The sequence below is a fragment of the Oenanthe melanoleuca genome, chromosome 8 (genome assembly GCF_029582105.1).
Source record: "Oenanthe melanoleuca isolate GR-GAL-2019-014 chromosome 8, OMel1.0, whole genome shotgun sequence".
In the NCBI taxonomy this organism is placed as follows: Eukaryota; Metazoa; Chordata; class Aves; order Passeriformes; family Muscicapidae; genus Oenanthe; species Oenanthe melanoleuca.
The window spans coordinates 6,999,425-7,023,593 of record NC_079342.1 but is presented as its reverse complement, the minus strand read 5'-3'; the positions used below and the strand labels follow the sequence as shown (position 1 = coordinate 7,023,593).

Genomic DNA, 24,169 nt, shown 5'->3' with positions numbered 1-24,169 from the left:
GCCAGCGCCAGCTATGCCATGGCCTCACTACCAACGACTAGGAACCGAAGGGACTAGTTTTCAACTCTGTTAAATCAGGGGCTTAATCTACTGAACTCCGTGTGACGGTGTCAGCAGCTGCCCGCCCACGGGCCGCAGAGTCCCCTCGCTGTCCGTGGCGGTGACGTCCCGCCTGCCGGCCCCCGGCTGCCGTGAGGCGAAGCGAGGCGAGGGCGGGATGAGCTGCGGGAGATCGCCGCGGTGTCGGCGGGAGGGGCCGCGCCGAGGCTCCGGAGAGCGCCCGCCCTTTCCGCGCTCTCCCAGCGGCTCGGTGACGCGGCCCCGGAAGGCGCCACCGTCACTTCCCCGGCCGCCATCTTGTCGGGGCTGAGGCAGCGCCCGCCCGCCCCGAGCGCCGACCCGCCATGGCCAACAACAGCCCCGCGGTGGCGAACTGCCAGGGGCAGCAGGCGGCCCAGCACCCGCCCGGCGCCGTCCCGCCCGTGCAGCAGCCGCTGCAGAGCGGGGGCCCCAAGCCGGCGGCCTCGGGCAAGCAGGGCAACGTGCTGCCGTTGTGGGGCAACGAAAAGACCATGAACCTGAACCCCATGATCCTCACCAACATCCTCTCGTCGCCCTACTTCAAGGTGCAGCTCTACGAGCTCAAGACCTACCACGAAGTGGTGGACGAGATCTATTTCAAGGTGAGCCCGCGGGCCGCGCTGGCGCCGGGCCCGGTTTGGTTGCGGCCCGCGCCTTTTGGCCGCTTATCTTGCCGTGAGGGATGGGAGTAAATATCGGCTGTGTTACTGAGCTGGGGGAATCCAAGGCTCTGCCTTCTCTGCCTCACCAAAGAGGCGTATTCCGCGTCGGATTTGGAATTGCGGAGCTGGAAATTGGGTTTGAAGAGGGCAGCGCGAGCCGGGGCGGTGGGGGCGAAATGGCCGTCTGAGGTCTGCGCCTGCAGCCGAAGAGAGCGGGCAGGGCGCGGATCGGCCGCCGCTGCCCCAGCCCGGCCCTCCCTCAGCGCGGGGCCGCCTGCGCGCCGTGGGACCTCGCGGAAGGGATGGTGCTGGCCCGAGGTGTCTGCCTGTGGCTTTCGTTCTCGGTTCCAGGTTAGGATTCCCTCCTCCGTAACTCAGCTTACGACTTAACGAGTTCGTTTTAGTTCTTGGCGTTAGGTAGGATGTGCTGGGGAGATGAATGGTCTATATCAGGGCACCTATGTCTCGGTTCTTGTTTTGTTAGCAGGATTGAATCAGTTTTGCACCGGGGCTTCCATCAAGCCACTCTCCCAGGTAGAGGTATGCATAATTAATGCTAATCAACGCAGGCACTTTCTTTGTTCTGATAGCGAGACCGAAATTTAGATAATTCAAGCTTAGATAATTCAGTTAGTCACCCGTGGTTTGGTCTTTATTGGCGTGTTTTTTCAAGTGAATTAATTTTGCTTGATATTGTGTCAGCTGGTGGGTTTCAGTATATTTGAAATAAATAAAATGCAAAGTAAAGGTAGCCTTTTTGTTTCATTTATCCAAGCCAAATTAAGTTACTTTAAGGCACTACAATTGTGAAAAATAACTTCTCCGCAGTATTTTGAGATTTTTGGCAGTTTGCGCTTACTTATGCTACTGTTTTTTCATGTAAAGATAGCATTTCTCTGCATGTGCTCTGTCATTTGGAGCTGATTATTTATTTCTCCTAATACTTAGTGTAACATACATTATCGGCAGTATCTCCCCAGTTATTTACTATGTGCTGAATGTGTGAGAGACTCATGACTATCTGAATTAAAAGTAGCAGCGTTTACTTATGCAATTGATTTTTAGAGCTGAAAAAATTGTGAAAGAAACATATTTTCAGAAAATTTGAGAACTTACTGTATTTTTAAAGTGAACCCCTTCAAATGCACTAAAAAGTATTTGGTGCAATTTGTCATCTTTGTACTGGTAGAACTTGGCAGCATTAGGTCAAATAGTTCATTTGCTTGACCTACTGTTTCATTCCAAAAGTGCTTTTATCTTAAATTTGGGAAGAATTTTGGCACGCCATTAAAAATCTACATATTGATCTGATTTATTTACTGAACTTGACAGTGTGACTCAAAACTACATGCTAAATAAAGAGAAAACTCAGCCCCTTTCTCACTCCTGAGTAATGGCTGTGCGGGAGGAGATAACCTGATGGTTAAGGTGCTTCATTGATGTTAAGAAGATTTGAATTCTCTTCATGTTTTAAGATTCCTGAATACTTGCTGTTCTTGTTAATTGTTGTGTTTTTGCGTTTTTTTTTAATGGGCATGGTACCTGTCATAGCAACTATATTTTCAGGTGTATTTGTCTGTCTAAGGAACAAGTGGCTCTTCTAGAAAATTTTAGAATACTGGGTGCTGAATTATCAGGAATGGTGATTGTAAGTCACACAGGCAGCTAGTGATAAGGGCCATCTTAGAATATTTGGATTGTATCCAGATATTTGAGTTAATTCACTTGTAATTCTGGGCTCCTGTTTCAGTTCTGTATCTGCGAAGTGCAGGAGTTCCTCCTTCTTTATCTCTGACCTTAACACCATGTGCATGTCCTCAGCTTCATTTCATCTGTGTGTTTCCAACAAGTTAAGCATACAAAGCAGTCTTTGTGGGTCAGAACTTTAAATACTCATTTTTGAAATTAATGTTGTTTTCAGGGTTTTGTTGTTTGTTTTGATTGATACCTGTCCAAACCATCATGTTTACATTGAATGTAATTTTAAAATGTTGAAGACTAGCATTTGTGGTAGTGTTATACTCAATCCTTTGACTGAAGAATACTTTTCATTTTCTGTGGGAGGCAATGCTATATAACCAGAAGAATATGTAGTATTATTTGTGTAGTATTTGTGAACTTCACATGCTAACAGTACAGGAAGTCATAATGGATTTTGAATTCTACAGCATTGGCGTGTCTCATATTTCCTGTTTGGCAAAGACAGCAACTGTAAAAAGCCCTGACAAACAGTTCAGCAACTTCTGCTGCTAGTGTGTCTTTGATTTCATATGATTGTGTACATAATTGATTTTATTTCATGGATTGTTAAAGAATCTGAATTTGTGAAGTGCCATATAGCATGAACTCTTCCCAATTCAGTGTATCCTTTGGATAAACCATTGTATCCTTTTTTGTCTTTTACATATATTTTCATAATTTAATATTTGATGTGTTTAGGAAATATACTTGCTTCTTGAGCCAGATATTGCTTCTCTGAATTCCAGAATTTTTTTCTGAGCTTGTTTATGACTCTTACTGTCAAGTTTTAGGAATGGTGTTGATTAACTGTGTTTGTGTGCTCATCCCTAAATGTATCTCACAAGATTTGTCATGGGCAAATTTTACTTGTTTCTACTTAGGAATCATTTTATCTAAGAACATAACTGCAGTCTAAGATAAAAAACTTGGATTTTGTGTTTGTCAAAATACTACCTACCCTTGATAAACATATTTATTTTGTCCTAATAGTAAGTGATAAAGTAAAGAAATCTCTAGTTAAGTTTACTTCAGAAATGAGACTTAGGAATATGAGACTGTATATTTTGACTTTGGTAGCTGTCATCAGCAGGTACCACTAAACTTGTAAGGAGATGGTTTAAATAAAGGTAGTTGTTTAATCACCCAACGAAATAGTGGTGATGAGGTTTAACCATAAAGTATTTGAACGTATGCGGAGTATAGTATAAGCGTGGATGCTTCCTTTGGGGTTATGGGATTTGTTTGTTTTAAATTTCATTCAAGATTTTGGCTGTAATTTCTTAAAGTGGTAATTAAAAAAGCCAAGTGTTTTGCTTTGCTTTAATGACAAAGCAGACTTGATCTTGAATTTGCTAGAAGACAGTTTTTTAAGATTGGTTTAGGATATCCATGTTAAATCAGGTCTTTGTGGTCACCTAAACATTATGGAGGTTGTAATTGTAATTTTCTTTCTTTCCTCCTGTACCCCACCTCACCCTTTCAGGTTACGCATGTTGAACCATGGGAAAAAGGCAGCAGGAAAACAGCAGGCCAGACAGGGATGTGTGGAGGGGTAAGTAGAAGTACGTGCCTTCTTAAATTTTTCTGTCTTTCCAAAGCACAGATGAAATGTGCCTGCATGTTGGCTCAGTTTCTAGATATAAAATATATATTCATTCTTCTTGCTTCCAAAGCTATGGATTTAAGTAGTGTTAGTTTTTCCACATAGCTTTGTTTGTAGATTCAGATTTTATCTTGTGTTAGTTCTCATATTATTTTGGGATAATGTCTTTGTGACTTCCTTCATCCTCACCTAACTTTCTGCTTTTGATAGGTGCGTGGTGTTGGAACTGGAGGAATTGTGTCTACTGCATTTTGTCTGCTCTATAAATTATTTACACTGAAGCTTACTCGTAAGCAAGTGATGGGCCTTATCACTCATACAGACTCCCCATATATTAGGGCTCTTGGATTTATGTATATTAGGTAAGTATCAATATCATCAACTAATGACTGATCTAATATGCAGAAAGCTGTATTAAAATTTTACATTGTTTTTGTGCTTAAAGGTACACACAGCCACCTACAGATCTATGGGACTGGTTTGAATCCTTTCTTGATGATGAGGAGGTATGTCGGCGAGGGTAATAATTTGTTTTCTTTTGTTTCTTTTCATATTACTACTTTAGACTTAAACATTGCTTGATAGGGTTTTCTGTTATTTGAATGTTACAATGTTATGTTCTTCATTACATTGTGTATGTTAATTAGTGCAAGAAATAGGTTTGAGCTGGAACTTGGGTGATTTCTCTTAGATTTTGAAGAGCTAACAGATTTTTTCATTGGTTAAGGTGTCTCTGTGTCAAATTTACAAAGCCGTATGAAACAGGTGTATTGAATCAGAATGCAGACAGCAGGCTGTGTGAAGGTGTTTTCTGTGTTTTTTTTAAAATCATAGTTATTTTTAGGTAAGGTGTAGTAAGTCATGGGAGTGCTAAATTTATATTATCTATTTATTACTGGGATGGAGGAATTGATGCTAACATAAAAGAGTGGGAACTATATGGTAGAAACCTATGTTCACCTTTAAAAATATTGCCAGAAATCTCTCTGGTAATTATTCATGTTCTGGAATAATTAAACCCAGGATTTCTTCAGAGGAGAAGCAAAAAGCCTGAATACTCCTTTTATTACTTTTAAGATGGCATTATTTCTGGAACCTTAATGTCTTTGTTAATGGGGCAGATAAAGAGAGGAATTGGTAACTGAAGAAATTCAGTAAAGAGGTTGCATTATTATGCAGTCAGATAGGAGAATACTTTTAGTATCCTAGTCCTGATTTACTATTTGGAGGACCAGTAGGGAGCTGGTGGGTGAGTTTTCTTGGGCTATGAAGTTGGATACACAGTCTGCTACATACCACTGCAATTTGTATTTATTGAGGAGGTTTTTAATTACATCTTAAATTTAAGACTAGAACAAGAAGGATCACTTGCCACCTTGTGACAGTAGGCATCTACTTGAAGAAATTTTAAGTGTTATAGTTGCAAATGATGTCCAAATACTGGTATTTAAAATAGTATTAATTATACCTGTGTCTAACTGCAATGCAGTGTATTTATTTTAAATGGCTTCTGTCATGCTAAGTATCAAAAACACTGAGCAAAGGAAACAGCTGGTCATTTCAGGTAAACCCATGCTATAGTAGATTTTTAACCAAAATGAAACCAAATTGGACTCTTGCTTGAATCAGTGTAATGTCCTTCCCCAGATGGGGCTAGCTAATATGAATTCTTCTCCACAGCGTTGGACTGTAATTTATGAGAAGGATTGGGGTGGCTTCATTCTCAGAGTCCCACAAAGTCAGTTCCAAGGACAGTAAAGCAGTCACAAGTACAATGCATTGTGCAGGTCTTAACTGGTTCATTATTCAAAGCACATTCTTTAGTTTATACATTTCAGTTTTTTCTGATACTGAGTATCAAGATGGGTTTATTTCTTGTTGTTTAAAATCTTCCACTATATTTTCAGAATTAGTGTTTCTTTCCCAGCTGCTATCAGTAGCTTTGTGTTATGTAGAAAAACTGCTTGGGGCTGCTTAAGTTTCTTACCAGTCCTGGTCAAGCTCAATAGGATGAAGCAGACTTTTATATATGGAATTATTTAAACCTACAGGATTTTTTTTTCCCTCCAGTTCTTAAATATGTGGAAGCAGTTCATCTTTTGTCATGCTGCTGTGAAAATCTTCCCAGGACACAGAGTTACTTTTCAAAATGCTTCTTATGTTTATTTTGTTTAACTGTACGTACTCTCCAGGTGCTACGTTTAACTCCTCTTTTTCTTCTTTAGATCTCTGCAGCGATTATATTTGGAAAAACTGTATATCTGAACACTTAAATGTGTGTGAGTGCAAGCAGTTTTACGTTCAGATTTTCTCTTCCTGTTTAGATAACAAATCTCACTTTCCTTGTGTGCTTGCACTATAGGTTTGGGACTGACAATAGCTGACTAACATGTCCTGAGCTGTGAGAGGGCATAGCAAGAAGGCCTTCATGCGGTAATGACCCTTTTCAGAGACAATGGTCATCATGGATTATGCGTTTCCAATTATTTGTTCATTTATTTATTTTCTTACATATTTCTAAATTAGAAACCTCACTGCTTCATGGCAGTTGGTTTGCTATTGCTTCCAATTCTGTCAGGATGCCATTTTGTGCTAGAGGTTTTTCTATGATCATTTTTAGATAGGCAATGATGTAGTTATAAATGATTTAGGCCACAGGGTTGGGTATGATGGTACACAGTTGTACATCCACAAAATGGAGTATTAAATGTAGTTTCAGAGGACTTCTCAACTTTGTGGCATTTAAATACAATGCAAGATCATACCATATAACCAGACTGTGTAAGGGGATTTTGCATTAATCTCTTCATCGACAGTCCCTTACCATCCAGATGGCTGCAGGATTAGTATGTGCCTGCATGCATATATATTAAGTCCCATTCCCTATCTGTAACATTCTGCCAAATCCAAAGGGTGCAGAGTTTGAATCTCTCTAAGGAAATGTATTAGAATATGAGACAAGTAAACTTTCATAATCATGAGACTTCAATAGGACAGTAATATAGCAGCATTTTTTTAAATTGGTAAAGAATATTTTTGACCATCAGGATATTTTTTGCTTGTATTTTGCAGGACCTGGATGTGAAGGCAGGTGGGGGTTGCGTTATGACCATAGGGGAGATGCTTCGTTCCTTCCTCACTAAGCTTGAATGGTTTTCCACGTTGTTTCCAAGAATTCCTGTGCCAGTCCAGAAAGCCATTGACCAGCAAATTAAAAGCAGACCTAGAAAAATCAAGAAAGATGGCAAGGAGGGGATGGAAGAAATAGACCGGCATGCAGAGCGTAGACGTTCAAGGTCACATAAACAGTTTATTTTAATAATGAATGTTAAAAGTTCAATGTTGAACTGCTTATTACCAGCAACATGTGGTCTTTTCACTCAGCTAGGTTTTAAGGTAACAGTTTATGGGTTAAAATAATCAGATGATATTTGGTATTTAAGATTAAATACAGGTTCAGTATGTAAAGTATAAATTGGAAAGAGGATCTCTTAACTATTGAAGGAGGTGTTTCATATAGAATATATTTTGTTTTTAAAGGTCTCCAAGACCAAGATCCATCAGTCCCAGGAGGTCTCCCAGAAGATCCAGAAGCAGAAGTCACCATCGGGAAGGCCATGGATCATCTAGTTTTGATAGAGAACTAGAAAGAGAAAGAGAACGGCAGAGATTAGAACGTGAAGCAAAGGAGAGAGAAAAAGAAAGGCGGAGATCTCGAAGTACCGATCGCTCACTAGAGCGGAGACGAAGCAGAAGCAGGGACAGATACAGAAGCCGGAGTCGAAGTCGTGACAGGAAAGGAGATAGAAGAGACAGGGACAGGGAGAGAGAGAAAGAAAATGAACGGAGTCGGAAAAAAGAGAGAGATCATGATAAGGAAAGAGGTAGTGAGAGGGAAAAAGATCGATCTAGAGAAAGGTCAAAAGAAAGGAAAAGTAAGGGTGACACAGAGGAGAGAAGACACAAGGATGACAAAGATGAGAAAAAACATCGCGATGACAAGAGGGATTCCAAAAAAGAGAGAAAGCATAGTAGAAGTCGAAGCCGGGAAAGAAAGCATAGGAGTAGGAGCCGAAGCAGGAACACAGGTAAGCGCAGCAGAAGCCGGAGCAAAGAAAAATCAAGTAAACATAAAAATGAAAATAAGGAGAAGTCAAATAAACGAAGTAGAAGCAGAAGCAGAGGAAGAACAGATAGTGTTGAGAAGTCCAGGAAACGCGATCAGAGTCCCAGCAAAGAAAAATCTAGGAAGCGTAGCAGAAGCAAAGAACGTTCCCACAAACATGATCACAGTGATAGCAAGGACCATTCTGACAAACATGATCGTCGAAGGAGCCAAAGTACAGAACGAGAGAGCCAAGAAAAGCAACAGAAAAACAAAGATGAGACTGTGTGAATTCTTTCGGAAGTGGATCACATTGAATCCTATAAATGTTTGATTAAATCCTGCTTATTTTTTCTTAAAGTTGAGATTGTGCAGTAGTTGATGAGCACTCTTCTCCAACCTCCCTCTAGGCTGCAGATTGTCATTTCCTATTTCGGGTAGGGAAGTGCCTTTGTAAACCCATTCAATGCATTGACGGTTTCAAACCATTAGTTTAGTTTAATTTGTAATGCGGAGATTGTTCTTGCATTTTTATTGTTCAGATGTTTCTGAAATGTACAGTCTGTACATATGTCCTGAAAATGTTTTAATTCCTTTGGCATGGTTGCCATGTTGGTTAAATTTGTATGAGGCAATAAACTGCCACTAATTATACTTTCTGTTTGTAGACGTGGAATTATGGTTTGTATCCTGAAGTTAGCATGGCTGTGCTTTCCATAATAGTATGGCTTTTAGGGATGGATTTGGAATGTGTATTATAGCTGAGATATTTATGTGCGTACAATGTACATTGAGGGCTGCAAATTTAGAACTAACATTTATGTCCACTGTACCTGCTGTTTTGTCCAAAGCTTTTAACATGTATTATGTTGATCACCAGTGGTGTTAAATTGAGTGGACTTTCAGAGATAGTGGTTTTGATGCAAGGATTTAGATTATGTTGGGGCTTGTTTAGTAATTCTGTAGAAAGGCTACCTCAAGCGGACACTGTAAAGGTTGACGGATGAGTACCGTAGCCGTCTATGCATTTTATTTGTTTGAAGAAAATCCATGTAAGCTTCCTTTTTTTTTTTTTTTGTTTTTTTTGTTTAAACACAGTTTATGCATTTGTGGTCTTTTAATGTTTTTAAGCAGCTGCACTCTGTCATTTATGATAATCCTGGGCTAATAAAGGCATTTAAGATGGGAAGAGGGAGGTAGGAAGAAGAAAAATATTACAAAGGATTTCAGTTTCAAGCTTCCAAAGCATTTTTATAAGTGTAAACATTTAAAATAAGAATTAACTGATAGTGTTCTTTTTTAATTCATATTTTCTACAAATAGTAAAGATCACAGTTTGTGCTGAACATTTCATCTGGCAGGTTTTTTTTTTAAACAGTTTGTTAGAAGCAAAAACCAAAATGCATTATAGGAAAAAGATAATATCATTAAAGTCCAAGTCTATTTCATAGATTATTCTGACGACTTGTATACTAAGTGAGGAGAACCATCTGGAATAAACTCTCAATTAATTCCTTTGTATTGAGTGTCAGCTTTTCCCTGCACGTTCATTGCCAGTTAAAGAGTACTTCAGTTCCTCCACATTTTATTTTTAGATTAAGTGACACTTTGTATGAATAAGGGATTTTATGTAATGAGTAACTTACAACAAAGATGTAGCAAACAAAAGAAATGCTGCAGCCTCATGGTAGGAAGAATATGAAGTGGGAATCAATCATGAAGTAACCTGAGGGTAGAAATAAAATATTTGTGCCTTTTGCTTCTGTCTGATGCAGGTCATCTAGGCATATTTCATTTTAAATATCCAGGGAAAACAGTGTTTGACTACCAACAGTGTACTTCATTCCCATAGTATTCCAAGAAGCAAACTTTTTTTCTTCCTCCCAGCTCTTCCTATTTTCTGGACTGTAATATTATTTATCTCCTAATATCCTAAGTTATTCAACATTTTTAGTTATGAGGTTAAGGTTGTCTGTTTATATTTGTGTTACCTGATTCAAAATCTGAGCTTGCAACAAAACTTAAGCTTCAACAAATTCATTCCCTTGCAGCATAAAACTAAAATAATGAGCTTTCATTTAAGATTGGAGAAGAAAAGAAGTACCCTGTCTAGTAGATTACTAGAACTGTTTCTGCAGTCTGCCAAAGGATTGCATGGATTTTGTCCAAACAGTGAGGACAACTTTAATTTATCTTGTTTGTGTCTAGAGGGCTTCTTTTGGCCTTGTTTTTAACCTTCAGTTTCTGAAACAAGTATGTTCTTGGGCAGAGAGGCTGCAGAACCAGTGTTTTGTCAGGGAAAACAGATTACTGATTTCCAGTTGTTCCTTCAGGGCTCTTCGTCCTCTTCTGAGACTGTTGGGCAATACAGTGTGAAAGAATGGTTTATTTGCAGGAAAAAATGCAGGTACTTGAGAGACAATCTTTGACCTGAGCTTGGACTGTCTCACTACAGCAAAGATGGTGGGCATTTTGATACAGCTTGTGCAAAGACTGGCCCATCCCAGCATCTCTTTACAGGTGCAGTAATTTCAGGACTGTGCTTTTATTTTCCTATTTTATAAGTAGTCCTTTTTGACCTCTGAATTTAATATGATCGATACTTGAGTTAGCAGTGTAATGGACAGCATAATATTCACTGCCAACCAAGACCTGTGAAAACTACTTGAACCAAGACACTTGTCTAAAATTACCCTTGGGATCTACTGTCATACAGTTGTCCAGTTTGTATCCAGGATCTCTTAATACCTTTTTGTCTTTCTGATGTTATTTCATGTGCCCTTCCTTAGAAAGCAGAAAGAACTGCAGAGCTGTGAAAGCAGCTCTGATGAGCCAGTGGAGCTGCTGGTGCTGCCCACTCTGGTGTGGTTGTTGCAGTGCAGCTGCACTGGGCATTCATCTTAGGGGCATTAGAAGAAAATTTCTGCCAATTTTAGCTGGAGGAGCTGTGGTGCTGATCTGTTGTCTCACAGTCTGTGCACTCACTCTTCAATTCTCAGGGTGAATGACTATGACCAAAGCACTATGAACCTGAAGTTTCCATAGTATGCCATGTGTCTCTAATAGTTTAGCTGGGATACAGCATACAAGTTCCCCTCTTTAGGGGAACCTGAAGGAATTTGATGAATTCTGCTGGCTTTAAATGTTTGAGCCCTTTGCCCCACTGTGAAGTGCAAGTAGCTTTAGGTATGGATGACTACCAACTATTAAGCAGGGTAAAACAGCATTTAAATGTCACTCTTGAGGTTTGAAATGAGGTTGTCATTATATCTTTTCACCAGCAATAGTCAAATGTGGTAGAATACTAAATCTCAGTAAAATTGGTTAAAATCTGCAATCAGCTGAAGGGTAGACTTTTGCCATTTCCTTCAGTGGATTGAAAAACGTATCTAAGTTTTGAGGTATTCTGTGTCAGCTGCAATTAAAAACAATGTGTATTTTAATAGATACAATTTTTTTGCTAATGTTCATATTTGTGTAATTCCAACTAATACAACTTTATGCATTGCATTTAAATTTTTTATTAAGCATTAAATAATGCTGCTGTGAAATAACGTAGGTGGTTTTAATCACCTCATTTGTTAGTCCACATGATTTCACAGATACTGCTCTGAAAGCATCCATTTTAGCATATCCATATGCTGCCTACCTCCAAGCCTTCAACAGGAATTTTCTTGGTTCTCAAGTCTTTTTTCAAGAGGCTGTGGGGTTGGGTTGTTTAGGGTTTCTTGGTAGGATTTTTGTTGTTTGATTGGTTGAGAATGTTCTTGCTTGGGGTTTTTGTGCTTCTTGAAGTCCAGAGCTTCATACAAGTAAATAGTAAAGAAACAGCATCCATAAAAACGTGACATGTAATTGTCATTTCCTGTGATCGCGAGTCACCATGACCCATAAAAGTGTTTACCTCAGTCTGGAGAGAACCTGACCAAATTTTTTAATCAGCTCAGTGAATGCCGGCGCTGTTTCACTTAGCAGCAGTGTTAACGGTTAGACAATTGTTATTGGACAATGTCTAATGCCTGAATAACAACACCTTGAAGTTATACACTGCCATAGTAGAAGGTGTGTATCTGGCTCAGTTTCTTTGTGTTGCTTTTTCTCCCTGTTTTGTTAATTGTATACATCTGCTACCCACTTTTTTAGAGCTGAATCAATGTGGTTTTTTCTTGAAATCGTGACTCCTCTTCAGCTTTTTGCCCTTTCCCCCCAACAGACATACGAATAATTCATTCTGATACAATTACACTTCTTTTCAGTGACAAAAGGGAGAGGAGCTGATGAAAATAATACTACAACGTTGTTTGTAGTGTGTAATTGAGGTGTTAAGGTCTGTATGCCAGGGAGAATTAAGAAAACATATACCAACAGTTTAGAATGGCTTAAAGTACATTAGATTTACTATTAGAGCATAGAATTACCAGAATTGCTTAGGAGTAAAGAAGTCATTTGGGGCTTGAATTTGGTTTGAAAAGAAACCAATTGCTTTACATCTCTGAAAACCCAGTTAAACACACTGTGGTGACAGTGTTTGGCAATAATGTCTGCAAAGAAATACAGAAATAGAACCCTCAAGGAAGAAGGCTGTTTATTTTTTTATTAAGTGAGAAATAAAACCAACTTTCTATTAACTAATGCAGGGCAGTTTTAAATAATGTTTCCTAAAGAAAGTCTTTGCTCATGACTAAAGGCAGATCATGTTTTAAGAAGCAGCATATAATTTTTTGGCCGTCTACAAGCAACCTACTGAAGTGTGAGATTCCCATGAGACCTTGCACAACTGATCAGAAGCATTGGCTGAGATACCTAACAACCTAATGTGTTCTCTGAAGAAAGGCAGTTCCCAGAATGGATAGTGTCTGTTTTTATAAGTGAAATGAATAATGAAAATAGTGCTAAAAACCGTGTAGTCTTTGGATACCTTTGTACACATGAGCTTCTGAAGACTGTGTTAGATTGCACGTGTTTGTAGAACCATTGACATTAAACTTTATTTTAAAAGCTGGCTGAAAAAGTAACCACTGTGGAGTATGAGAGGAGGTCCTGCCTGGATTAGGTCTCAGATATGGCTAGGGGTTCAGCTTTCCTGCTCCCAGTCCTCAAGCAGCTATGAATGTTGCAGTTAAGCACAGATGTGTCTTTCCAGCTTCAGGGGGAAAAAGACTGAAAAAAAAACATTTAGGGAGAATGGTGTTATGAACAATCTTAACATCCAGGATAGCAGTAGGAGAAGAGCAGCAAAAAGGAAATCAGCCTTAGGGGAAAAAGTCAGCAGTGATTTCTTGCCATCCCTCTGAGACAGGAGCAGAAAACAGTCCAGAACACCAGGAGAAAGTAAATGAGCACTGAAGAATATTTTTGTCTGTTTGGATTTTCTGGGGAACTACAGCATAGTGAAGTAAAGGCTTAATAAAGTCAAAGAAGATCGTTATAAATGGAGGACAAATCTAGCACTAGTATTGCTAGTAGAAATAAACAAGATTTCAGAGGTAAATACGGATTTTAACAAACCACTTACACTTATGACTGGTGAAGCATTTCCCTCCAATCCCAAAGATTTAATCAGCAGGAAAAGTTGGATTCATACATTCTAAAATTAATTGCAATTCTTAAAACTTACCTCCTTATCTGAACCAGAATTTCATCTAGATGTGTTTTGCGTTGCTCTTTCCTCTAGAAATGACTACAAAAGAATTTGGAAATTAAGACAATTTCAGTTATGAAAAGCAACTGTCTTGAGAAATTTTTGTTTCAGTGGCTGCTTTAGAAGTTGTTTCTAGCAGTTTACATAAGCAAATAAAGCACTATCCTGCTGAAACCCAAAAGAAATGAAGTAGAATAGGTTGAAATGAGCCACACTTTTAAAAAAATATATTTTTGAAAATAGAAAGCAGAAGTGCCACTTATCTTCATTTGTAATGGGATGTGGGAAGGCTATGAAAGATAAACCTACTTTTTATTATGTGCTATCAAATGAGTAGTAAGTGTTGTGACCATGCATGATAATATGCAGGCCATAATATAGGTAAAGTTTCGGGGGTTTTTTTTAATTATATATTGTAAGATGGGGAGAGGATGAGATAAACCTACATAACACTACCAGAAGCCTTGATAATCAAATCTATATGGATTTTATTTGAAGATGATGCAAAAATAGTCTATAAACTTAATGAATTTTTAATAAATGTACTGCTCTTACCCATTCCAACAGAGCTTCCAGAACAGGTGACTGAAATGACATGAATCAGTGGTACTAGTGTTAGGTATCAGGTTGTAAGATGGAAAATATTAGTCTGCAGTATATAGTCCATCTATACTACTATGCAATCCCATCAGCAGTAGTTTTAAAATGGATTAAATCTGTGCCTTGGGAAAGGCAAAGTAATTTATTCCCCTTTTAACAATTTTTACTTTAAAAATGTGCTTAGGAGTGATTAATTGCAGTTATTGATTTGTTTGTTTATTTTAAAAAGTACATTAAGAAAGTTAGTTTATTTGTTTCTATATTCTAACCATTCCTAACCTCCCAACTGAGCATTACCTTTTCCCTATTCACCAGGATATGGGTGAACCAGTTAAGAGGCGCTTGTGTAGATTAGTGTGCCCAGACATAAATGCTGCTGTGAAGTTCCCATCAAAGATATTGCAAGACTCCACTCAAAGTTTACTCTGCAGTCAACACTAGAGCAGAAAAGTTCTATTCCCTGCCACCTTTACCTGCATAACTTTGGATTACATTTTAGCCATCTAGCATGCATGAAAAAAAAAAGAAATATATTTAAAATAAATTCTACCTGAATATATTTTCTTGGGACAAAATGTGAGCTTTGGCCCCTTGTCAGTCACTGGAGCTACCACCACAGTGTAGACATCCCCACAAGGTATCTTGGTGATATCACAGTGACTCAGACCCGAGCTGGGGGTACAGCTGAAATTGTCCTTTGAGCCATGTAGGTCAGCCTTGTAGTTTATTGTTTCATCAGAAGCTCGCCAGAACACCCTGATGCCATTGTTGCTGAGTCTATAGAGCTTCACCCCAGAAGGGCAGCAAGCACCTAAGAAAGTAAGAAACATTAATGAGAAAATTTTGTAAACTCAAAATGTATTAAAAATCTCTAGAGTGCAATTTAAACCAAATTACTATGATGACCAACATGTCAAGGAGAAAAATACTATTTCACAAAACCAAAATAATTTTTGAACTGGACTAGGAGGAGAAGAATTTATTATTAGAGTTGTTTTATGGAGCTGGAGTTCAGTCATTGTTTTACATTTTGAAATACTCTTGCTCTCACCTGGCGTAAGACCTACCTTAGAATGCCCAGAATCCTTTTGAGGTGTCTAAAATTTAAATGCCATAGCATAGTTTAAATTAAATAACTGTTTCTGGAGCAATGTTATTAGAACTTCTTTGTATGGCCAGCTGATAGCTGTCATAAGAATAGGCCTTGATTATATGAAAATAATCTAAAGAGCATTTAAAGAGGGAACTGCAGGTGTGTTAGCTGTGTGTTGAATTTCAGCTATGCTATTTTTATTAGAGGAACACCACACAAAGTACATTGTATATTGAGTGTTTTTCTTCCCCATTGCATTTACACTTTACATACTGGAAGAATATCCCTGATAGGTGCAGCTGGATGTCAAACCCGTCTCACTAATGGCTCTCAGAGACACTGTATAGTTGGTGCCACATGTGATACATCCCAGGAGACAGTAGGTCTGAAGTGTGTGACATTTTGCCTGTCCTTTTGGAGACTCAAGTGCTGTTACATATGTCTGTGAACCCTTCCCAACAGACCAGCTAATATTGGTTACTGACTGTGTCACTTGTGCTAGTGTCAGGTCATTAGGGCAACAAGGAGCTGAAAGAGAACAAAAAAAAAGAGAAATTAATTCTGTTTTGTACCTGGAAAATGGAAGGTATTTGGAGGGTTGCAGGTAGAATAAATAGTACATGGTCAAGAGTAAAGGAATTAAGAAGTGCATATATTTCAGGCATGCTGAAAAATAGTTGTCTCTGCTGGCAAGCCTCTAATAAACTGAATGTCAATATAAGATCAGTTTATCTCTAACTGTGGATTAGAACCCTGGAATTATTATAAAATGATTGTTCAGCAAGATTCTAAAAATTACTAAGATTTTACATCAGAATATCAGAGTACAGAGTATATCTGTAGTTTAATTAAGCAGGGTCCATTTCTCCCCTTCAAGTCATTTATCTCAGTCCAGCTCTGTTTCTGTTTAAAGTTTCTTCCTCTACAATGTGAAATGACTGCAGCCAAACTGCCTGTTAAAAATAGACCCTGGTGTACATTATTCTCTGTACTGGGCTTGGGGATTGTCTGGAGAGGTGGTAGAGGACAGAAACCTGTCAGCAGGTAGGATGTGTTTTAATCCATTCTTTACACTGCTTATTTGTTGACATGGACATACTTCATTGCCTCTCCTGGTAATACAAAAAATCAAAATGCTGACAAGAAAGTTATGCATTACATTAGTGGCTTATGTTATTACATTTTAGTTAGCTGTGCCAGAAGATAATAGGTTGCAGTAAGCCCTCTCAGACTGAGGCAAGTGGCAAATGACCCTTCCTTGTCACACACACAAAGATACAGACAAGTTTACAAAAAGGACATCCAGCAATAGTACAGTATAATAATACATAATACAGTATGCACATATTGTAAATAAAAAATAGCAAAAAAAAAAATAGCCAAAACCATAGTCATAGTCATTTTAATACTATGCTGCTAAGTATGTTGAACTATATACAATTCCCCATACCTGTCTCTAAAGGGATACTGTAGCTTGGTAAGCTCTGTCCTGCTGGTGATCTTGCTATAGCACTTACAGAGAAAGCAGATCCACAGGGAAGATCCATTAGCGTACAGGAATTCCTGGTGCTTGTGCAGTGCCAAAGTCCAGCCTCTCCTCTGGCAGTGACAACATATGTAGCTTCTTCATTGTTAGGCTGCCACTGCACACTGATTACAGATACACCCTCCTTTGAGATATTTTTAATTTCAGGACTGCAGGGAGCTGAAATATTTCATATTAATAGTCTTTAAACATTGTTTATGCATACTAGGTAAGTTACATGTGAAAATGAAATTCCAGTTAGAACTGACAAATTACTTTGGAAAAGTATATGATCTTTATATGCTTTACTCCTGGTGAGAGTTTAGAAATTGTGACAGAAGGGACAACGTAAGGATTTTATGCATAAATTTCAATTCTGATTTTCAAAATACCAGAGCTATTAGAAGCTTTCAATACAAATACAAATTTGATATCCTTCTTGTAGTGTGTTTTTAGTTTTGGAGTTGCTCGTTGGTTGTTGGTTGCTGTCTTGTTTGGGTTTTTTTGTTTTAAAAAAAAATTTATCAGTAAACTTAGTAAAACAGTTAAACAGTAACTTAGCACTCCAGTAATGTTTTCCATCCAGGAATCACTGTGGTGTATAATAGTGATTCCTTCAGCTGAAGGAGAACGAGTGATGACACTACCTGTGGCCATGTGCCGCGGCGCACAGGAGGTGTTGCTGCCCCGGGCCTCGCTGAAGGAGGACACGGTGATGTTGTAGGGGGTGCTGCAGCGCAGAGCCGACAGCGTGCAGGCCGTGGCCGTGTCCCTGCACAGCACCTCGCCGCTGCCGCCCGCCGCTCGCGTCTCGTACAGGTCAGCGCCTCGCACAGGAGCCCAGGTGACCCGCACCGTGTCGCTTGACATGAACACGGCCCTGAAGTCACTGGGGCAACAAGGAGCTGCGAACAGAAAAGGCAGACAGGGAAACCCGAAGGGAAGTGGAAAACTGGTGCAAGTAAGAGCCTTGTTTCATTTACACATGTGCTTCATATCTTCTCCAAAGGTGACCAGTACTGTGCAAACAGTCTAATGAATACCAGATTTACTTCTTAAATTAATTCAGTACCACTCCTTCCAGATTGATAGAAGATATACTAGTGTTTAGGTCAGACACAGGAATTATGTATATCCTTGGTTTAAAATTTTAAAGGTCTAGAGGTTAAATAACAATGTTCTTATCAATTTCCCATTGAACCTACTAATTTTTTTTTAATTTTCCAAGTATGAATACTCCCTATGAGAAAGTCGAAGTTTTTGGTACATTCTTCCTGAGGTAAAACTAAAAAAAACCAGACCCAGACAGAACATTCAAAATTTTATGCCAGGTCTGTGTATTATTCATATGTCCTTGCCTGATGATTGTGAATTGTTAAACTATTTTCAAGTTTGTATGCATGTTGTTGCATTTGACTATGCAAGTTAAGTTGAACTGCAATGTTAACTGCTTCTTTTTCTCTGCCAGCCTTTATGTGTTATGCCCAAAACCTGAATAAAAATAAAAGTCTAAGTCATTATCTTCCCATAAAAATGTCCAAACAGCTCTACCATAAATACAATTAAAGGATCCAAATGAACTTGCAGGAATACATGGCTACTTACCAGTAGTGTAATTAAATACATCACCTAAAGGACTCTGCCCTGCATTGTTATATGCAAAGATAGTAATGAAATAAGTGAAACCACAGTCGGACTGGAAATGGCATTGAGTATATGATGTGTTGCAGTGCACTTCCAAGCCATCATCACTCTTCACAAAAACCACATAATAATGACTGAAACTGACGCTAGACCATGATACCAGCAAGTGACCAGGTTCATCCTCCTCAATTGAGATGTTTACTGGTGCACAAGGAACTGAAAAAAAAAAAATTTTAAAAAAGGAAAAAAATCTCAATACAATTCTTTTTTCCTTTCTTGAAGTTATACTCTTGGGATTAAAGGAAAATCAAGAATATACAGAATTATTCTAGTCAGCTTGAGCAGTTTCTCTGTCTTGATCAAGAAAACAACAACTTAGCTGCCTTTAAGAAGTTGCTGTTTATATTTAGATGACAAGTGGATATGATTTCTACAGAACAAAATGGATACTACTATCATGTTTTACATCTGCTTAAGGAGCCCTGTGAACAAAAACAGTGGCACCAGACAATATTTCAAAAGGAACTAGCACAGTGTGTGCTCACAAATAGTAGGTTTGGATGACAATTGGAATACTAGCATGAATAGCAGTTGGCATCCAAGAGCCTCAATATGTGAAAACCCTTTATATTTTTGTATAAAATTTACTGACTGTGTCTGAGTAGAACTGTCCTTTGTTTAAGTTTTCTTTCTGTTGGCATTCCAAAATGCCACATTAAACTGCAAACTCCATGGCTTTTGTTTGAATAACATTTACTCTCTTTCTAGTTCAGTAAAGTGCAGCTTGCTGCTATTAGAATGAAAGTACATGATTTAGCTGAAGCAGCATTGGCTGAGATTATAGCCCACAGATTAATACTTGTCTCTTGCATAAGGCTCTCTCATCCTGTTAGATGTACCACAGAGTTGCTTGCATGACTGATCTCCTAACTCCTATCAAAAGTCAAAATGAGACAGGTTACATCAAATAAGTGAAGAATGTTGTGTATTTCAAGTAGCATATAATAAAAAGAAATTGTTTAGATTTTGATTACACAGGCACATCTAACAGATCAGGGAACAACAAGCTCTGACATGGCAGTGGTGCTATAGCTGAACTGAGCAAGCTCTTATCCTGAATATGGCTGATGGTTTCTTAATTTAGTCTAGTGGTGTTACTTTGGTTGAATATGCTTTTGTTGACCCCCTTTCTAACTAACAACTTGACATGGCCCAGAACAGTTCTATGCTCAGAGGCAGTCCTTAATGCCATTTCCTCACAAATTCGTTCCACCACTGCAAGTTCTTGTCACAGAAATACAAAGAATGTTTAGGCTCTTACCCCTGCAATAGAAAAGTATCAAAAGCAGAACTATTTGAGAATCACCTGTGAATTGCAATGGACACATCTACATTTGAAATTAAAGAAGTAGATGTTAAAATGCCCTAAGCTACATAAGAATCAGTGACACATACCAGTTTTTAAGCTTACTGCATCAGTAGGTTCACTGGATCCAGCATCATTGTGTGCTGTGACAGACACATAATATTGAGAGCTGCACTGCAGGGATGGCACCACGCAGGAGGCAGAAGATGTGTTACACCTCAGTTTCAGGAGTCCACTGGAGACTGTGACACTGTAAGTTAGAGCTCCTTCTGTTGGCATCCAAGAGACAACAGCTCTTAAAGCACCACTATTAAAAGCTACTTTAACATCCACTGGTGCATTAGGACCTATGGTATATCAATTTGAAACAGATAAATACAACTTAGATTATGGCCTACACACATGATCTCTTTCACAACTTGTAAACTAAATGCATTTTTTGGGGTGCAAACCTTACCCTCATTCATGTTAAAATGAAATTTTTAAAAATAAATAGTTCTAGTTGACCACTGCTGAAACTACCTGATTATTTGAGTATTTGCTTCTCTCAGTTAGAAAAATCCTCAAAATCAGTCTGAGCTTGTGTAACCCTTATACAGACCTGTCCTAAGTGCAACTTCAGTGACAGTAAATGGTATCTTTGCCTCAGTCATGTTCACTAAACATAGCCATGTCATCTGAGCTTTCATAAAATTTGAGATGGGGCAAAAATATGATCTGAAAATCTACTCAATAGATCTCTGAAAAACATAATACAATCACACATACACATAAATACTTTCTGGTATATTGTTGCTGTGTTGTTTTAGGAATGCTGACTTGGTTTCAGAAAAGAAAATGTCTTACTTGTTCTTTGGTTATATGTGAAATCATCTCCAGGCACCCCATTGGCATTCCAGGCATAAGCCTTGATAGTATAGAGAGTTCCTGGATCTAGATTTGTAAATATCAAGGAGGTATTGGTGGTGTTCTGCTTCAGCATTCTGCCCAAACCATCTGATCTCATGAGTGACACAGAGAACCCAGCTGCCGTGTGCACAGCTTTCCAGCTCACTGCAATGGAGTCACAACTCGGAGAACGAACAGACAGAATTGGAGCAGCCAGGACTGTTGAGAAAGAATAAAATTATGCTTCTGGTTTTTCAGTAGCACAGTTTAAAAAACCCAAATATGAAATGAATATACAGAAAAAAACAATCACTAACCCTGAGTGACAAATTCAGTGAAAACCAGAAAAAATAAATTAATTCAAGGTCAACAGAATAAATTTGGAAAGTGATTTGGTGCATCAATTATTGTATTGCATGTTTTGTGAAATGAACAAAAGCTGTACAGAAAGTGTGAAGGGCTGCATGTATTGAAGAATGAAAACCACCAAGAAGATATGGCATTTTCTGTCCTCTATGTTTCACGTTGCCTTACTATGTTATACTTTTGGTTGTTTCTTAATTTCTTCTATTCCTTCAAATTATACCTTTTGTTAAAGTAAAATACATATATTCGTACAAATTCTAGTGAAACTCCCAACTGAACTTTTAACTTACTGTACCATAATAAAGTAAACCATTAATTCAGACTTTTGTCCTGGTCATTAAGTCAGATGGCTAAATTCTAGTCCTCAAAAACTGAAAGAAGAATGTGATCAATACAATTTAAAATAAAGATTATAATAATTCACGACTGGTATGAATGCTTTATGTTATAATAACATAACAGAATTTGAAATAAGATTTTGAAAGTCCACCTGTTTTTACTTTTCTGAAAGGTGAAGGCTGGCTTTTTCCTCCTGAATTTATAGATCTGACAGTGATTCGGTACAATGTGGCAGGCTTCAGTCCCGTCACTATGCCTGGAGAATTTTTTACTATAGTTTCACTGAAGGAATCTCCATCTTCTGCAGTCAGCATGTAATTAGTAGCCCCAGGTACTGCTCTCCATTCCACTGTGATACTGTTGCTAAGTTTTGAATAAGCTTGGTCAATAACAGGTATATCTGGAGCTAAAATGGAAATAATGACAGAGATAATGAAGCTGGAAAACACAGTCCTGTGGAATGCTGCATGCCCTGAACATTTCACAAAGACAAAATGTAGGACAATTAGTCTACACTTTCTATGAATGAATATATAGAATATCTGGGACCATTTTTACAAATAGGGCAAAAGAGAGTATCTGACTGTCACTGATAAAAAAGTGCTTGGGACTAAGAGCAGATATTAATGCTTAGTTGAGTAGCAGTGTATTAAATTCCAAAACACTGGAGATATTTGTGCAGAGGAGATTGTGCTTCTTCTCGTGTAGTTTTTATTTTGGTATTTTTGGTTTATTTGCTTTTGGTTTGGGTGGTTTCTTTGTTTGTTTGTTTGTTTTGTTTTGTTTGTGAGAGTGTGATGGAATTTTCTTTTGATGTTTCTTTTAATTATTAAAAATATACAACAATTAATTAGTTGCAAATTTGGGATCTATTTTTTGTACCAGAGCTATGTAGTGAACAGCAGAATTTGTTCATCTGGGCGTTGTCCTTGGATCACATTAGTATCAAGGCATGAGTTTGAATATTTATGTGACTGTCAATAGAATTGTAACTCCTCAAGATGAGATTTAAAATTTATAAAGAACTCAATGTAATTTTTTAAGCCTGAATCAAACATGAAAACAATTTTTGTTTATAAAGCAGCTAGAACTTACAGAATATTTTATTAAAAATCACAAGTGAGTGTTGTCTTCAGACCCATTCAAAAAGAGGCAGGCAAAACTAAAATACCATTTGAAATATTTACCTGTGTTTGCTGACAATATCTGAAAAGGAAGATGTAACAAAGTTAGAAATATAATGTGTCATATTTTTTAAAAATTAAAAATCCAAGGATGTTAGTAACAGCAACCTAAAATACTATGTTTATTAACACATTTTACTGATATGATGTATTTGCTCAGAATCTTTAAGCATGGAAAGAGTACACAACCAATGAGATTTGGTACAGCAGATTCTACTGCTTCTGCATTTTCCCCTCTGAGTCTGCCTATTAATCCCGTTTGCAGTTGTTGACACACTTTGAAAGTATTTTTCAGTCGTATGTAAACAGTGCAACACTGTCATAGTAACGAAAAACCAATGTGGAAGCGATGTCTGATAGTGCTCCACCCTAACGTGGAGTTTAGAAGGAGCTTTACAGCAAGTAAGTCGCACTCACCATCTCTAGGCAGCTGAGCAGCACTCCAGTGAACGCTAATGATTTACTTTTTGCACTGCACATCTTGTCAGAACTTGGTTGGAGCCTGGGGGGGAGCTGAGCTGAGCCCAGCGCTGCTCCCAGCGCTGCTGTCGCTGCGGCACTCCCGGGGAGGGAGGTCGCGCTGGCCTGGCGGCTCCTCCCCGCTGGATCCCAGCTGGACAGCGGCCACCAAACCCGGGAGACACGGGGCCACCACTCATAAAAAAGCTAAATGAGGCTTGTGCCTCTTCGGTTCACTGTCTATTGCATTTTTGCCCACTCACAAGGGTCTTCTTTCCTGTCGGGAATGATGTACTCCCCTTTGAGCAGTACACCTCCACACAGCCTGGGAACTTTTCTTCCTCATACCTGGCGTTGCGGAAAGAGAAATTTTCCTCGCATTCCTTCGTATTTTCTCCAGCTGCTGGTTCCCCTTTGAGAACACGTCTTTATGTCTTCAAACTGTAACTTCTGACAGACGATTTTAGGCGTCTGTGTATACACGACAGTGTTTTCCTTGGTGGCTTACACGCATATCAGCGGGAACCTGAGGCCGCTGTCGTGAGGGAGCCCCGGTTTTACCCCAAGGGGACTCGGACCAGATCAGGTTTCGGGAGCCAGCCCGGCCAGGCGCTCTCCAGCTGCCCCCTGCTCCCCATACCTGGCCAGGGGCCGCCTCGGGGTCGGGGGCGGCTCTCACGGTTCCGGGCGCACCGGAGCAGCAGGAGGCTCCTTCCTCAGGGGGCGAGCCCGCCTCACCGGGCACCTCCCACTGAGAATTTCGGATCCCATGGTGGCAGACGAAGAGAGCCCAGCTGCCGCGGGCCGGTCTAGGCTCCTGAGGGGCTGACCCCGGCCTGCAGGAGCCGCCCCGCCCTGGACCGGGCTGCGCCC

The 24,169-nt window shown here is 39.1% G+C and overlaps 2 protein-coding genes across 5 annotated transcripts; one reads left to right on the top strand and one right to left on the bottom strand.

The window, feature by feature from the left end:
* Positions 1–332: 332 nt before the first annotated feature.
* On the top strand, positions 333–8,845 carry PRPF38B (pre-mRNA processing factor 38B). The gene is made up of 6 exons (XM_056498202.1): positions 333–683; positions 3,967–4,035; positions 4,297–4,448; positions 4,532–4,592; positions 7,159–7,382; positions 7,627–8,845. Exons 1-6 carry the CDS (start codon positions 405–407, stop codon positions 8,480–8,482), a joined length of 1,641 nt encoding a protein of 546 aa, XP_056354177.1. The 5' UTR covers positions 333–404; the 3' UTR covers positions 8,483–8,845.
* Positions 8,846–9,287: 442 nt separating this feature from the next.
* On the bottom strand, positions 9,288–24,153 carry FNDC7 (fibronectin type III domain containing 7). 4 transcript variants are annotated; one of them, XM_056498199.1, is made up of 13 exons: positions 23,255–24,153; positions 22,841–22,859; positions 21,805–22,059; positions 20,907–21,167; positions 20,150–20,407; positions 18,656–18,910; positions 17,698–17,955; positions 16,976–17,230; positions 15,799–16,053; positions 14,983–15,243; positions 14,388–14,417; positions 13,809–13,871; positions 9,288–13,351 (listed from the first exon to the last, which is right to left on the bottom strand). In XM_056498199.1, exons 1-12 carry the CDS (start codon positions 23,315–23,317, stop codon positions 13,834–13,836), a joined length of 2,208 nt encoding a protein of 735 aa, XP_056354174.1. In that variant the 5' UTR covers positions 23,318–24,153; the 3' UTR covers positions 9,288–13,351; positions 13,809–13,833. The 4 variants fall into 4 exon arrangements, 2 of the variants coding, with proteins under 2 accessions (XP_056354174.1, XP_056354175.1); XR_008841130.1 differs by having other exon boundaries at positions 13,809–14,417; positions 23,645–23,727; XR_008841129.1 differs by having other exon boundaries at positions 13,809–14,417; positions 23,255–23,395.
* Between the last annotated feature and the right edge of the window lie 16 nt (positions 24,154–24,169).

Excerpts from the sequence above, each read along its gene's own strand:
- PRPF38B (XM_056498202.1), top strand. The coding sequence starts at position 405 with ATGGCCAACAACAGCCCCGCGGTGGCGAACTGCCAGGGGCAGCAGGCG. Across the intron at positions 684-3,966 it reads TGGACGAGATCTATTTCAAG|GTTACGCATGTTGAACCATG; the intron begins GTGAGCCCGCGG and ends TCACCCTTTCAG. Across the intron at positions 4,449-4,531 it reads CTTGGATTTATGTATATTAG|GTACACACAGCCACCTACAG; the intron begins GTAAGTATCAAT and ends TTGTGCTTAAAG.
- FNDC7 (XM_056498199.1), bottom strand. The coding sequence starts at position 23,317 with ATGTGCAGTGCAAAAAGTAAATCATTAGCGTTCACTGGAGTGCTGCTC. Across the intron at positions 21,168-21,804 it reads TTTCAGAAAAGTAAAAACAG|TCCTGGCTGCTCCAATTCTG; the intron begins GTGGACTTTCAA and ends CTTTCTCAACAG. Across the intron at positions 18,911-20,149 it reads TGCAGTAAGCTTAAAAACTG|TTCCTTGTGCACCAGTAAAC; the intron begins GTATGTGTCACT and ends TTTTTTTTTCAG.